The 15,463-nt window shown below is 38.2% G+C and overlaps 1 protein-coding gene across 2 annotated transcripts in view; it reads right to left on the bottom strand.

Moving 5' to 3' along the window:
* fkbp10a (FKBP prolyl isomerase 10a) overlaps nucleotides 1–15,185 on the bottom strand; it is a 22,713-nt gene extending 7,528 nt beyond the window's left edge. Inside the window, exons 1-10 of one of the 2 annotated variants that reach the window (XM_059347237.1) lie at nucleotides 14,905–15,185; nucleotides 13,931–14,076; nucleotides 13,073–13,262; nucleotides 12,272–12,417; nucleotides 11,621–11,810; nucleotides 9,145–9,290; nucleotides 8,842–9,031; nucleotides 8,491–8,633; nucleotides 7,727–7,890; nucleotides 6,192–6,803 (exon numbers count right to left, since the gene is read on the bottom strand). In XM_059347237.1, coding sequence (XP_059203220.1) covers nucleotides 6,615–6,803; nucleotides 7,727–7,890; nucleotides 8,491–8,633; nucleotides 8,842–9,031; nucleotides 9,145–9,290; nucleotides 11,621–11,810; nucleotides 12,272–12,417; nucleotides 13,073–13,262; nucleotides 13,931–14,076; nucleotides 14,905–15,098 — 1,698 coding nt within the window. In that variant the 5' untranslated portion in view covers nucleotides 15,099–15,185 and the 3' untranslated portion in view covers nucleotides 6,192–6,614. Of the gene's footprint in view, nucleotides 1–6,191; nucleotides 6,804–7,726; nucleotides 7,891–8,490; nucleotides 8,634–8,841; nucleotides 9,032–9,144; nucleotides 9,291–11,620; nucleotides 11,811–12,271; nucleotides 12,418–13,072; nucleotides 13,263–13,930; nucleotides 14,077–14,904 lie in introns of those variants that run through there. The other variant, XM_059347238.1, reaches the window with a different exon arrangement.
* Between the last annotated feature and the right edge of the window lie 278 nt (nucleotides 15,186–15,463).

The raw sequence follows: 15,463 nt of genomic DNA, 5'->3' as shown, positions 1-15,463 counted from the left end.
TATGCTCTTAATATGTATCAACCAGACTGCAATTGACCCCATTTTTAGCATTTTTAGGCATTTTAAGATTTCACACAATTTTGACCAAAATCGACAAGGGCGGGGGTGTTACTTTTTTTTTGGGGAGGTCATTTTGGAAATCCCAAAATATGGTGTTTTTCTGTCATTTCTGGCCATATATGCTCTAATATGTATCAACAGACTGCAATTGACCCATTTTTAGCATTTTTAGTGCAATTGACCCATTTTTAGCATTTTTAGGCATTTTAAGATTTCACCAATTTTGACCAAAATCGAAAAGGGGGGGGGTGTTACTTTTTTTTTTGGGGAGGTCATTTTGGAAATCCCAAAATATGGTGTTTTTCTGTCATTTCTGGCCATATTATGCTCTAATATGTATCAACAGACTGCAATTGACCCATTTTTAGCATTTTTAGGCATTTTAAGATTTCACCAATTTTGACCAAAATCGAAAAGGGGGGGGGTGTTACTTTTTTTTTGGGGAGGTCATTTTGGAAATCCCAAAATATGGTGTTTTTCTGTCATTTCTGGCCATATTATGCTCTAATATGTATCAACAGACTGCAATTGACCCATTTTTAGCATTTTTAGGCATTTTAAGATTTCACCAATTTTGACCAAAATCGACAAGGGGGGGGTGTTACTTTTTTTTTGGGGAGGTCATTTTGGAAATCCCAAAATATGGTGTTTTTCTGTCATTTCTGGCCATATTATGCTCTAATATGTATCAACAGACTGCAATTGACCCATTTTTAGCATTTTTAGGCATTTTAAGATTTCACCAATTTTGACCAAAATCGACAAGGGGGGGGTGTTACTTTTTTTTTGGGGAGGTCATTTTGGAAATCCCAAAATATGGTGTTTTTCTGTCATTTCTGGCCATATTATGCTCTAATATGTATCAACAGACTGCAATTGACCCATTTTTAGCATTTTTAGGCATTTTAAGATTTCACCAATTTTGACCAAAATCGACAAGGGGGGGGTGTTACTTTTTTTTTGGGGAGGTCATTTTGGAAATCCCAAAATATGGTGTTTTTCTGTCATTTCTGGCCATATTATGCTCTAATATGTATCAACAGACTGCAATTGACCCATTTTTAGCATTTTTAGGCATTTTAAGATTTCACCAATTTTGACCAAAATCGACAAGGGGGGGGTGTTACTTTTTTTTTGGGGAGGTCATTTTGGAAATCCCAAAATATGGTGTTTTTCTGTCATTTCTGGCCATATTATGCTCTAATATGTATCAACAGACTGCAATTGACCCATTTTTAGCATTTTTAGGCATTTTAAGATTTCACCAATTTTGACCAAAATCGACAAGGGGGGGGTGTTACTTTTTTTTTGGGGAGGTCATTTTGGAAATCCCAAAATATGGTGTTTTTCTGTCATTTCTGGCCATATTATGCTCTAATATGTATCAACAGACTGCAATTGACCCATTTTTAGCATTTTTAGGCATTTTAAGATTTCACCAATTTTGACCAAAATCGACAAGGGGGGGGTGTTACTTTTTTTTTGGGGAGGTCATTTTGGAAATCCCAAAATATGGTGTTTTTCTGTCATTTCTGGCCATATTATGCTCTAATATGTATCAACAGACTGCAATTGACCCATTTTTAGCATTTTTAGGCATTTTAAGATTTCACCAATTTTGACCAAAATCGACAAGGGGGGGGTGTTACTTTTTTTTTGGGGAGGTCATTTTGGAAATCCCAAAATATGGTGTTTTTCTGTCATTTCTGGCCATATTATGCTCTAATATGTATCAACAGACTGCAATTGACCCATTTTTAGCATTTTTAGGCATTTTAAGATTTCACCAATTTTGACCAAAATCGACAAGGGGGGGGTGTTACTTTTTTTTTGGGGAGGTCATTTTGGAAATCCCAAAATATGGTGTTTTTCTGTCATTTCTGGCCATATTATGCTCTAATATGTATCAACAGACTGCAATTGACCCATTTTTAGCATTTTTAGGCATTTTAAGATTTCACCAATTTTGACCAAAATCGACAAGGGGGGGGTGTTACTTTTTTTTTGGGGAGGTCATTTTGGAAATCCCAAAATATGGTGTTTTTCTGTCATTTCTGGCCATATTATGCTCTAATATGTATCAACAGACTGCAATTGACCCATTTTTAGCATTTTTAGGCATTTTAAGATTTCACCAATTTTGACCAAAATCGACAAGGGGGGGGTGTTACTTTTTTTTTGGGGAGGTCATTTTGGAAATCCCAAAATATGGTGTTTTTCTGTCATTTCTGGCCATATTATGCTCTAATATGTATCAACAGACTGCAATTGACCCATTTTTAGCATTTTTAGGCATTTTAAGATTTCACCAATTTTGACCAAAATCGACAAGGGGGGGGTGTTACTTTTTTTTTGGGGAGGTCATTTTGGAAATCCCAAAATATGGTGTTTTTCTGTCATTTCTGGCCATATTATGCTCTAATATGGCCATATTATGATCTAATATGTATCAACAGACTGCAATTGACCCATTTTTAGCATTTTTAGGCATTTTAAGATTTCACCAATTTTGACCAAAATCGACAAGGGGGGGGTGTTACTTTTTGTTTGGGGAGGTCATTTTGGAAATCCCAAAATATGGTGTTTTTCTGTCATTTCTGGCCATATTATGCTCTAATATGGCCATATTATGATCTAATATGTATCAACAGACTGCAATTGACCCATTTTTAGCATTTTTAGGCATTTTAAGATTTCACCAATTTTGACCAAAATCGACAAGGGGGGGGTGTTACTTTTTTTTTGGGGAGGTCATTTTGGAAATCCCAAAATATGGTGTTTTTCTGTCATTTCTGGCCATATTATGCTCTAATATGGCCATATTATGCTCTAATATGTATCAACAGACTGCAATTGACCCATTTTTAGCATTTTTAGGCATTTTAAGATTTCACCAATTTTGACCAAAATCGACAAGGGGGGGGTGTTACTTTTTTTTTGGGGAGGTCATTTTGGAAATCCCAAAATATGGTGATTTTGAATCTATTTTTTTACTTTCAAAACACTATCATGCTCAATAAAGAATATTAAATGTTGCAAATGTGCATTAATTTCAGAGTACACTAAGACATTAAACTGCATAATTTTCAATTCAATTCTGGAAAAGTTGGTGTGTTCTAAAACCAGTAGTGTATATTCACAATTCACCCTTTTCAAGAATAGTACTCTCACAATTTTTACCATGTTAAATAGTCATATTCTGACATTTTACTACACTTGTCATTTGTTTTTGTTTTCGTTGTCCAGGTTGAGGAGAGGAAGCAGTCTTACTTGGACTCGTATGACATTGTGTTGGTAAAAGATGAGACCTTGGAAGTTCCTAATGCTATAATGCTCTACCTTACTGGCAATAAGTGAGCTGAGAATCGACACCCCTGGCCGTTTGGTATTGAACTCTCCGGTGCCATCAGCTGAGGAGGCCCCTGCTCACACAGTGCCATTTGAAGGCCTACTGACAGCCAACCAACAATGTTTCATGATCATTTGTTATTTTACAAAACTTTTCACAGGTCCAGTTGACAGCCGCAGCTCATGCACACCACGTCCCCTTTTGTATTTTTTTTGTATTGTCCCTTGGCCTTCCATTCATGTTTATACTGTATGTGAAGGAAGCCATATTTGCACCGTCTAACCTCTTGTGCAGCATGTAAAAGGTATGTGTGGTTATGGGTGTTTATTTGTTGGTTTTGGGAAGAAATAAGACGGTTTAAGTCTTCATATAGGATGTAATGATAAAGGGAAAGGAAAACGCACAATATAAATGGCAGCACGTGACCTTGCACCTGATGCGAAACTGATTTCCAGCCTCTTACAATAAAGCTAATTTACAGCTAATTCTAACCAGAAATCTAATGTTTTAAAAAAATGTTTAACAAATGTTACTGTGTTCAAACACTGTTGTTTTTCTCGTGTAACATCACAGTGCTATCAAGTGCTAATTTATGATAACTACACCTGACTTTTAAGAGTAAAATAAATTGGTAAATAGAATTAAAAATACATAGCTCCATTTTGTTAAGTATGGAAGAGGTCACATTAATTGCAAAAACTAAATGCTACCTCAGAAGTGTCACAGAATTTAAAAGAAATACAAAATAACAGGGTTTTTACAATGTTGTTAGTATTTGACATGCTTTTAACTTAAGTCATTTTAACTGTGGAGTCAAAATACTGTTTCTGTAATGGAACAAACAAGGTTCATCAAACTTAATAACTGGAGCTCAATAACATTTTTCAAGAATAAACAGTTCTGTTGTAAATTGTGGACAATCTGCACTGTGTTCCACAATCTGTCAGCAATTTTTCTACATCTTCATTGTCATTACCTCTTTATATGTTCCATCTTGTCTGAAATAAAATGTGTTAACATGTCTTTCTGATCGCAATGTCTCATTATTATCAATTGCAAAATGTCACATTATAGTATGCCATAAAATACAGGTTATAGTGTAGTATGGCGTAAAAGAAAGTCATAGTAAAATATGGTAATGAAAGGGACTATACAGACTATAAATATTAGACCAGTTTAGGCATTTTAAGATTTGGCCTTTTGTGACAAAAATGACATACTATGGTATGCCTAAAAATGCTTTAGAATGGTAATGTGGTCTTTTTTCTAAACACATTACTAACTAGGACTGCGCGCAGTACCTAACGGGCCCTCGCAGTACACGCGTGTCGGGGCATGCTGCCGTCGGGGTGTGTGCGTTACAGGGGCCAGTCTATACCACCCCTATGAATTTCATTGCCTTAAGTGTTATAGTGTGGCCACGGTACCAAATATGAAATTAGACTGCCACCACAGTGCCACCTAGGGGCAGATCAATAAAAACTTCAAGGGTTATCCTCAGGAGGACATTGACAATAATTGTACCAAGTTTTGTATAATAATGCACAAACTATCCCTTTAATCCTCATACAGTGTCTGAAGGAGGACTCTTAACTGATATGTATAAGTTAGAAGAGGCAGGTAGCAATGGTGGAAAGTAACTACGTACATTTACTCAAGTACTGGACTTAAAGTACAATTTTGAGGTACTTTTATGTAACTTTATACTTCTACTCCACTACATTTTGAGACATATGTTGTACTTTTTATTCCTCTACATTTAGCTGACAGCTTTAGTTACTTTTCAGGTCAAGATTTAAAATTACAAACATGATACATTTAAAATGATTACCCATTTTTATAAATTAAACCACTGAAAAGTTTATTAGGTAGTTAAAATGAGCGGAGTGGAGTCATTTCACAGTGTGTTATTAGTACTTTTACTGAAGTAAAGGATCTGAACACTTCGTCCACCACTGTCTTTTTTACTTCTTTACTTGTTTTTTTAACTTTTTTTTTACATTAATTTTTTTTTTTAAGTTAAAAAGTTTGCGCATGCGCAGAGCGCCGGGAAAGCCGCGCATGCGCAGAATCGAAAAAATATATTAAAATATTTAATATTAAAAATTAAAAAACAAACAAATTTTTTTTTAAGAAAATAATGAAAAAAAATTATTGTTTATTGTTTTTTACTAGCGATTGAGACCATAGTGTTCTATCTGTTCTGTTCATAGTGTCCTAGAAAAAAATTCTGAGGTAATAAATCAAGTTTTCTCATTTGGCACTGAAATGAATGGACAGATTTTTTTTTTGCAGCCAAACTTAGCACCCCCTACTGGAATTTTCGGTAGAATGCAGGCTTAAGGCACTTCCTGGTTTGCCTCCATGCTCAGACACTGAGATTGCCGCCAATTTGCTCTGGATTTCCACGCCTGACTCATCTCATCTGTAAGTCTATTTAGCCTACCTATCTTTCGGACTTTTAAAGTGTGCTACAAGATTTGATTTTCCAATAATATTCAAATAGTTTTCAGCGAATATCAATGTTCATTGTGTATGTGCTGGATGGTGTGCATGCCTTATGAAAAGTAAGTGTTTTATGGAGTTAGTGAATTAAGCCTCAAAGTTTTTCCGACCAAAACCAAAGTGTTATCTCAACAAAAACAAAGTTATAGGTACGCCAAAACTTTTTTGGCTAACAATGCCCGAAAAAAAATTAAAATTCACCTTGCCTTTCAGGGCTTACGTAGTTCCACAACACACTTTGTTATATTATTTTCTAAAATAGATTTTTTTTTTATTGTACAAACTAGCCACTGCCAAACATACTGTACAACCAATGGGTTCATGTTTTCATAAGGCACTGCATCGATTAATGCATTCATTTTGTAAAGTCATTTTCTGGAGGGAGGGCCCAGCCCAAATGCCTTTTTCGGTAGTTCAATGTAAATATTTGAGTCAAATATGGCTTTTTTTCTTCAACAGAACACAATTTCAACACAGAACATTTTTTCTCGCTTTGACACGTTTCAAACATCGGTTTCTGGTGCACAACATATTTCAACAAGAATTTGGCAAAGAAAACTGTCTTACTGCCATAAAATCAAAGCTCGACAATGTTTCAATCTCACATTTTCACAAATAGTTACACAGCAGTTTCTGAGATGACAATATAACCTCAGCAACTGAATGCCCGGTGCTTCCCAAAAATAAAATACTGTCCCTTTTACAGCTCGTCTTTCCTCACTTGTTCAGACTCGTCCCCCCCCTGAAGCCTCAGTTCGTCTTCTACAATCTTGCCGTCTTTATTTTGGTCCTGGTTATTGAACATGTCCTCAATGATGCTGTTGGCATCGATCCCCGGCCGGAGACGACCTTTGTCCTCTTTAACCTGAAGCATGATGAAGTCTGAAAACTGGAGAAAACGGGAGACAGGGTTGTAAGTTTGTCACGATATCAACATACTATGCTCACAGCTGGAGTCAGAGATAACGGAGAAACAAGTTTGTAGTTGCAACCAATGTGTCCTCCACAGAAAATCTAGTTTGTAGGATTCAGATTCAGATTCAGTACACAACAAATATGGCAGGTACTTGTACTTTACTTGAGTATTTCCATTTTATGTAACTTTTAAATTCTACTCCACTACAATTTGAGGCAAATATAGTACTTTTTACTCAACTACTAAACATGCTTTAGAACAGTACACTGATCATAGAAATAGTATAGTATGTCCAAAAATTGTATGATGAATAGTATGTTGAAAAAAAGTATGTTGAAAAATGACAAACAACGATCATAGTGAACTCTGTCCAAAAATACCCCAAAACGCTTGAGAACAACACGTTGATCATGGTAATAGTATAGTATATCCAAAAATGTAATTTAAAAAAAAAAGCCATAAAAAAGCGCATGTCGAAAAATGACAAAAAAACGGTCAGTGAAGTTTGTCCAAAAATGCCTAAAAACACTTCAGAATAGCACATTGATCATGGTTGATCAAAAGAAAAATGTAAATGCCATACTATGTTGAAAAATGTCTAAAACTGTCATAGTGAAGTCACTGCACAAAATCTGCAGCAAATAGTTTATCTTTTTGGCAAATTTCATTCAGAAAATACCTGCAGTCAATCAGCAAAGAGTCTGTGAAATTTGTGACAGGTTGCAAAGAATTTCTTCCCGCCTGCAATACGTGAACAAGCCTCCTGGAGGCAAAAACATGTAATTATTGCAGTGAGTCAAATTTTGCTGCTGCATGGGGTGATTTCAGGAAACAATGGCATAGCCATCAGTGCTGAAATTTTGTTTAATCGGACTGGACCCAATTTGTCTGCTCACCTCCTCTAGTGGAACCTCTTTGTCACCGTTGAGGTCCATAGCAGGAAAGAGTGGATCTGGACCGTCTCCCAGCCACACAAACATGTAGCCTTCAGGCACACCCTTCTGCAGCCTCACTAACTCCAGCTCGAAGAAGAGCACTGCACTCCTGGGGACTTCTCCAGCTGGAGACACCAAAACAGAGCAGAGAAAATACAATTTTGTGTTTAAAAGAAAGTGGATTCGGAGTGGGTTAGATCTGAGCAGTTCCAAGGTTATAATAGTTCTGGATTTTTCATTAGTTTTAGTTTTAATTTTGTTGTGAATTTTTGTCTTCTAATTCAGTTAGTTTTAGTTAGTTTTTAGAGTGAGTTTTCTAGTTTTAGTTTAGTTTTTAGTTTTTGAAAATGCTTAGTTTTAGTTTAGTTTTTATTAGTTTCAGTGTTTGTTTTAGTTTTTTTGTAATGGGCTATGTGTTGGGTGCCAGATTCAAAGTGGTCATAATACATTTTGCCTTTATTTCCTTATGTTGCATGTTCAAATAGAAACACTGAATTCTAAATGAAAAAAGTTGACAAAAACGAAAACTAAGGACATTTCCACTATTATTTTAGTTAGTTTTAGTTAGTTTTGTAACCACGCAATACAGTTTGTTAGTTATCATTTTTTTAAAAACTCTAGTTTTTATTTTTGTTTCAGTTAACGAAAATGTTTTTTCAGCTAGTTTTCGTTATTTCGTTAGTTTTCGTTAACTATAATAACCTTGAGCAGTTCCAATGACTGACCTCCATTTTCACCATGTCCCAAGTGCGGTGGAACGACCACCTCCCTCTTCTCACCCAAACACATGCCAATCAAACCTTCCTCCAGACCCGGGATCACTGTGTTCGCCCCGAGAGTCGTGATGGAAGGTGAGTCGTACTGGTCCCTGGAAGAGGACACATAACCTGTTACCACTCTTTAAAAGTGGAGATTTTAGACAACTTTTCCATATGTCAAAACATCAAGCCTTGCAGGCATAAAATGGCATGATATCTGCAGTTCTAGGCCCATTGAAATCTGTCAGACAAGGAGCCAGCAATGATTACATGCATGAACCAGGAGGAGGAGGATGCAGTGTAGCAGAAGGCGCTCACGAGGAGTACAGCAGGGTGCCGTCCATCAAGGAGCAGTTATAACGGTACTGAATCAAATCGTCAGCTTCACTGGTTACTTTGCATTCCTGAGGCTTGTGGGTAACTTTAATTTCAACTGAGTCTTTGGGGTTGTGAAAGTCGATGACGTGAATATCAAAGACCAGCACAGCAGAGCTGGGAATGAGGTCTCCTGCAGCGGGAGGAAAAAATAAACAGAGTTAGAAAAATAAGCAAGACTAAAGTGGTTGGTTAGTGTATCCATGTGTCTTTCAAATCTTCCTTAAATGCACGTGTCAAACTCACTGACTCCGTCTTCGCCGTAAGCCATGTGAGGAGGGATGAGGATCTTTCTCTTCTCTCCCATGCACAGCCCCTGCAAGGCTTTGTCCATCCCTCGGATCACATATCCCTTGCCGATATAAGTGTTATAGGTGCTGTTTCGCTGGTAACTGTTGAAGGAAGTGTTAAACTCTGAGAATGGAGGAATCTTTTCTTAGAACAAGCACTGTGTTGTATGTTAGAGACAGAGACAGGTCAGAAATGGTTTTGGTATTTTCGTTCGAGTTTGACTAGGTTTCATGCTGTTTTGTGGCCATAACGGCAAATTGTAGATATTGCGTTAGCAAGGAAGTGACGACGCGCTTGCTAGTCACCAATTGGCTAACTCGACTGAATTCATCCAAGCACGGATTAATCTATCAAACTTACAAGTGCTTGCTCTGACTAAAACCTGGATCCGCCCAGAAAGCACTACTACACCAGCAGCACTCTCTGCTGACTCAATCCAACTTCTCCCAGACGCCAAGATCTGTTGGACACAGAGGCGGCACTGGTGCCCTCATTTGCAAAAGCAGGAAATTCACCAAGCTGTCTCAAGCTAAACTCATTGTGGTCATCTTATACCGACCGCCAGGGTGCCAACTGGAGAATTTGTTGTAGAGCTTGACATGCTACTCTCGGCCCTCCCTGACGAGGAAACACCACTGATTGTCATGGTAGACATGAATATCCACACTGAGAGGGCCCAAGCTTCTGACTTCCTGTCTCTTCTGTCATCCTTTGACAGGTTCAAACAGGTTGCCACCCCTCCTACTCATAAAGCGGGCAATACACTAGATCTGATCTTGACTCGCAAATGCTTCACTGCAAACTTGATTCATTTAGGGAGATTTTTAAAGTATCTTAGAAGGGAGAAGTGTCCAAACTACAAAACCTTTCCACTGGGGTGCCTCAAGGATCAGTGCTAGGCCCCCTTCAATAAAGTGACTTTTGACTTTGACTTTTGACTTCTCTTCTCAATTTACACCACCGCACAATCATGGCTTCTTATACCATTGTTACGCCGATGATACCCAGCTGTTCCTTTCTTTCCCACCAAATGACCCCACAGTCTCGGCCTATATCTCTGCTTGCCTTGTGGACATCTCCACATGGATGACAGAACATCACCTTCAGCTCATCCTCTCAAATGCAGAGCTCCTCATAATCCCACACCGTCCCACCTTATATCAGCCTATCAATCTTCAGCTTGGATCCATGCAACTTGTGCCCACAAGCTCTGCACTAAACTTGGATGTCATGATTAATAACCAACTGAGCTTCCAAGTTCATGTGTCCTCAAATGCCAATCCTGTTGATTCGCCCTGTACCAAGGTTATTATAGTTAACGAAAACTAACGAAATAACGAAAACTAGAATTGAAAAAACATTTTCGTTAACTGAAATAAAAATAAAAACTAGAGTTTTTAAAAAAACGATAACTAACTGAAACTGTATTGTGTGGTTACAAAACTAACTAAAACTAACTAAAATTATAGTGAAAATGTCCTTAGTTTTCGTTTTTGTCAACTTTTTTCATTCATAATTCAGTGTTTCTATTTGAACATGCAACACATGGTGAATATGTTTACTGAGACTGGGATGTTTACACTAGAACCAAAATTCAAAACAGTTAATAACCTTATTGGGGCTGAGATGATAAACCAAAGGAAATAAAGGAAACATTTATTATGACCACTTTGAATCTCGCACCCAACATATAGCCCATTACAAAAAAACTAAAACTAATAAAAACTAAACTAAAACTAAGCGTTTTAAAAAAATAAAAACTAAACTAAAACTAGAAAACTCACTCTAAAAACTAACTAAAACTAACTGAATTTGAAAACAAAAATTCACAACGAAATTAAAACTAAAACTAATGAAAAATCCAAAACTATTATAACCTTGCCCTGTACAAAATCAGGAAAATCAGACCCTACCTGACCGAGCAACGGACACAACTCCTGGTTCAGGCCCTTGTGTTATCTCGTTTAGACTACTGCAACTCTCTACTGACAGGTCTTCCTGCTGCACCACCAAGCCTCTGCAGATGTTCTAGAATGCGGCTGCTCTTTTGGTCATGTCACTCTGCTCCTCACCTCTCTGCACTGGCTCCCGGTCACAGCCCGCATCAAATTCAAAGCCTTGTTTCTTGCTTACCAAATGGCGACGGGCACAGGCCCTGCTTATCTGAACTCCTTTGTTCAGGTCCACAAACCCTCCCGCCCACTTCACTCTTCGAGTGAAAGACGTCTGGCTCCTCCGCCGCTAAAGGGCTCTGCATCTCAAACCAGACCTAACAGCACTTGTGTCCTAATGGACTCAAACTTAACCCACAGCACTCTTGCTGTTTCTTGACTTCATCCTTGCTTGTGTTGCATTAACTCTCATTTGTACGTCGCTTTGGATAAAAGCGTCTGCTAAATGACATTGTAGAATTGTAGAACCTCACGTTTACCTTGAGTCGAAGGCTGTGCCGTCCTGGAAGGTGCCGTTGTAGTGGTAGCGGATGTAATCTCCAGTCACAGTCCTGCGGTTGCAGCCTGCAGGAACCTCCTTCACCTCTACAATCAAATCATCCTTAGGGTTGAACATGTCAACCAGCAGCACCTCGAACACCAGCGTGGACTGAGGAGGGACCTCAGTTCCTGTTCGGAGAAATAGTTTTTTTAATCACAGTTTCCGGTCCATACCAGTTAAATACATTATACATCTAAATGTGAAACCATTTTTCAATGCATATTCTAACTTTTGAGATCAGTTTTCCACCTTCCAAGCAGACAATGATTTGTTTATATTAGTGCAGTATGGAACTTTCCACCTGCAGTGACTTGCAGAGACAGAGGCTGCTGTCTTTTTTTGCTCAGGAACTAACTGAGTGAAACGACCCCGAAGGATCGATGTGGAAGAGCTGGTCAAATGTTCCAGCAAGTTTTTTTGTCAAACCACTGTTGTTTATGGTTGATATAAGTGTACTAGATATATAATAATTGTGGGTGAGCAAGTTTGTAAAACTTTCAAACCAATTCAGTTCTTTAACACGTTCTATTTTGGTGTGTTAAATGATCATATTCTAGATACAGTTATCTTAAATATTATTAGTCAGGACCATGGCCAGCCTCTCCATACGCCAGGAATGGTGGGACGATGATGACCCTTCTCTCCCCGACACACATGCCCAGAAGACCCTCGTCCATGCCTTTGATGAGGTCGCCCTGTCCCAAGTAGGTGTCATAGGTTGCATTCCTCGAATAACTAAATCAAACACAAAGTTCTTGAGCATCACAGAAACAGACAAGAGGTACTTATACAACACATTATACAACTTTTGCAAACTTGCATTATGTCCAAAAGCAACCAGACCTGTCATATATTTTCTTGCATTTCCAACAACTTTCAAACCCAGATAAATATTTTACCATAAAACTGTTTTACTTAGTGTTTATTTCCAGTGTTTTAATTTCCAGGTCTGTTTGTCTTGGAGAGGAGGGCTTATGCGGATAATTCAGCCCTTTCGTAAAAACCTCCTGAAGGTCTGGATATTAAGATATCAGAGAAACAAGCTGAGCAAACTTTAGCAGCAGCTCAACATGTTGGTGAAAAACACAGGTTTTTAATTGGAGACTGCTTTATTCAGTGTTTTCACTGGTCTTAATCACCAGGTACATTCATTTTGGAGAAAAGAATACTTCTGCTGATAATTTGGCTTCCAGTAAAAAAACCTGAACACTAAAAGAAACCTAATTGAGTCAAGCTATATGCAATGACTGTAATGGTGGTAAAGACAACAACTCCAATGATCCCGTGCAACATCACAACATAGCCAATTCCGTCTCATGTTATGGTTTTGATTGGGAGACCTCCATGCCGTAGAAAATTACACATTATGCATTTAATGTTAAACCCTCACCTGGAGTCGAAGGCTTTACCAGACAGCAGGGTGCCGTTATAGTGGTACCGGATAAAATCTGACGCCACAGTGGTGCGGTTGCAGCCTGCAGGTTTGTCAAGTCTGCGGATGTCGACCTTGTCCTCTGTGTGCCAGATGTCCAGCAGGAGAACATCATACACCAACATTGCATCAGGAGGGATTATACCACCTATCGGACACACAACACAGATTTACATAAATCAGTACAGATGATATACACCAGCGGTTCCCAAACTTTTTTAGCCGTGCACCCCCTTCTATGTCCCAACCGGGTTGACGCACCCCCAATCCCCCACACCTTCAAAAAGAAAATGCAATAAGATTTTTTATAGCCATATTAAAGGTGGAGGACGATGACAGGCTCAGGATCAGAGGCAGAAAGCAGATCAGTTGGGAAAATGTTATAACATTTTGAGCTGCGTTGAACAAAAATTATACTAGAACAAGAAGATAACTTCTTCTACGCTTCATTATAAGATCAAAAACAACCAAAAATAGATACAAAAATGACCAAAGATGACACAAAATTATCAAAATAGACACAAATTGACCAAAAATACATGTAAAAATTACCAAACAACCAAAAAATTGATGCAAAAATGAACAAAAAATTACACAAAATTGAATAGCCTGTATTTATTAATTAATAATACACGTCTTTATTGTGTGGGGGGCAAAAAAATGAATTGTGTCATTATCAGACCGCCATTACATTTTTCATCTTGCGCACCCCCTAGCAGCAGCTCATGCACCCCCAGGGGTCCACGCACCACACTTTGGGAATCCCTGATATACACAATAAAGTTAAAGGTTGTTACTCATCATGTTTATCTGCACCTGTGCCGATGCTTCCATAGGCCAGGTGTGGTGGGATTGTGATCCTCCTGCGTTCATTGACACACATGCCCTGGAGACCACGGTCCATCCCTGTGATCAGTCTGCCCAGGCCCACCTGGCTGATGAAGGCTTTGCCTCGGTCATGACTGTAGAAGAAAAGGAGGGATGGATGAGTGTATAATCAAGAGAAACCAACAAAGATAATTAAAGCTTTAGACTTTTGCATACAAATAAATGTGTGTTGCATTGCTCAGTTTACTACAGTTTTGCATTCTGGTAACTCTGGAGACATTCATGGAAAAAATAGACAATTTCACAGTTTTAGACATAAACATTTGTCCAAGTTTATGTCTCTGCAGTGTATGTGAATGTGCTTTAATGGCATCAGCTGAAGAGTAGGAGGCAAAATATGATGTTATGGTGCCAGGAGTGTTTACTGGTGCTATAAAGTTAGCACCCATGCACATCAGCAGTATTGCACACACTTTATTTTGAAAACCTGAAGTTTTTTATCCACCGCCCTAACCATACAAAACTCAACTTTTTGTCCAACTACAATTATTTATTGAAATCACTGTCGCACTGTATCTATTTTTATAGAAAAATAAATAAATTGATGCTTAGACGTGATGTGCCCACGACACGTCTGCAGTAAATTATAGGTGAATCCATCAAAAAATAGTTAAGGATTCTTATACTTTCTTTGTTTATTCTCCATGATATTAAATGACGTTGCTATCCCTGAAGTCTGCACTATGTTAACCACTGGAAACGTAATTTCTGCAAAAGCTATTACATGCTGTATGCAAGCAAACATGGTATTTTTGCGGTTGCGCGTCAGGTATTATGTTACAGTGGCTCCTTGTTGACTTTATAACATAAACGCTAACATTCCAATAGAGTGATAAGACAAACAGTTAGTTCAAGCTGTGGATTTAAGTCAAATTAATTTATGTATTTCGCTGCAACGTCACCTGGAGTCAAACTTTTTCCCGTCCGCATAGAAGGTACCGTTAAAATGATAACGGATAAAATCTTCTGTTTGCACTTCTCGAGGACAAACTCTCGGTATCTCTAACCGATCGACGACAACGTCCGCTAACGGCCGGTTACAGTTAACAGCGGCTACATGTAGGCAGAATAAAACCGGTAATATGATTAGATCCATCGGGAGAGCTGTGACAATAAGTGCGGAAGCTGGAAGGGCAGAGAGAGCCCGTCGACCGGAGAGGTGCTGAGGGTGAAGAAGAAGAAGAAGCGAGGAGAGAGAAAGTCAGTGGAGCGGTGTCATGGTGGCCGGAATTAGATAGACTACGTCCGGTAAGGGTTACAAAATAAAAGCCTTCTCAAATAAAACCACTTATCAGAATAGAATAGAATAGAATAGAATAGGTCTTTATTTGTCATTGTCACATGTAGGCTACAACTAAAATTCAAAGTGCTCTCCAGTAAGTGCAACATTTAAGAGTCTCTAAAAATATAAATATAAAAAGAAAAAAATATGTACAATTCAAAATACCCAGTTTAGACCAA

This window comes from Centropristis striata, chromosome 13, assembly GCF_030273125.1.
Source record: "Centropristis striata isolate RG_2023a ecotype Rhode Island chromosome 13, C.striata_1.0, whole genome shotgun sequence".
Classification (NCBI taxonomy): domain Eukaryota; kingdom Metazoa; phylum Chordata; class Actinopteri; order Perciformes; family Serranidae; genus Centropristis; species Centropristis striata.
Note: the sequence above shows the minus strand (reverse complement) of the source record. Positions and strands in the feature narration are given on the sequence as shown.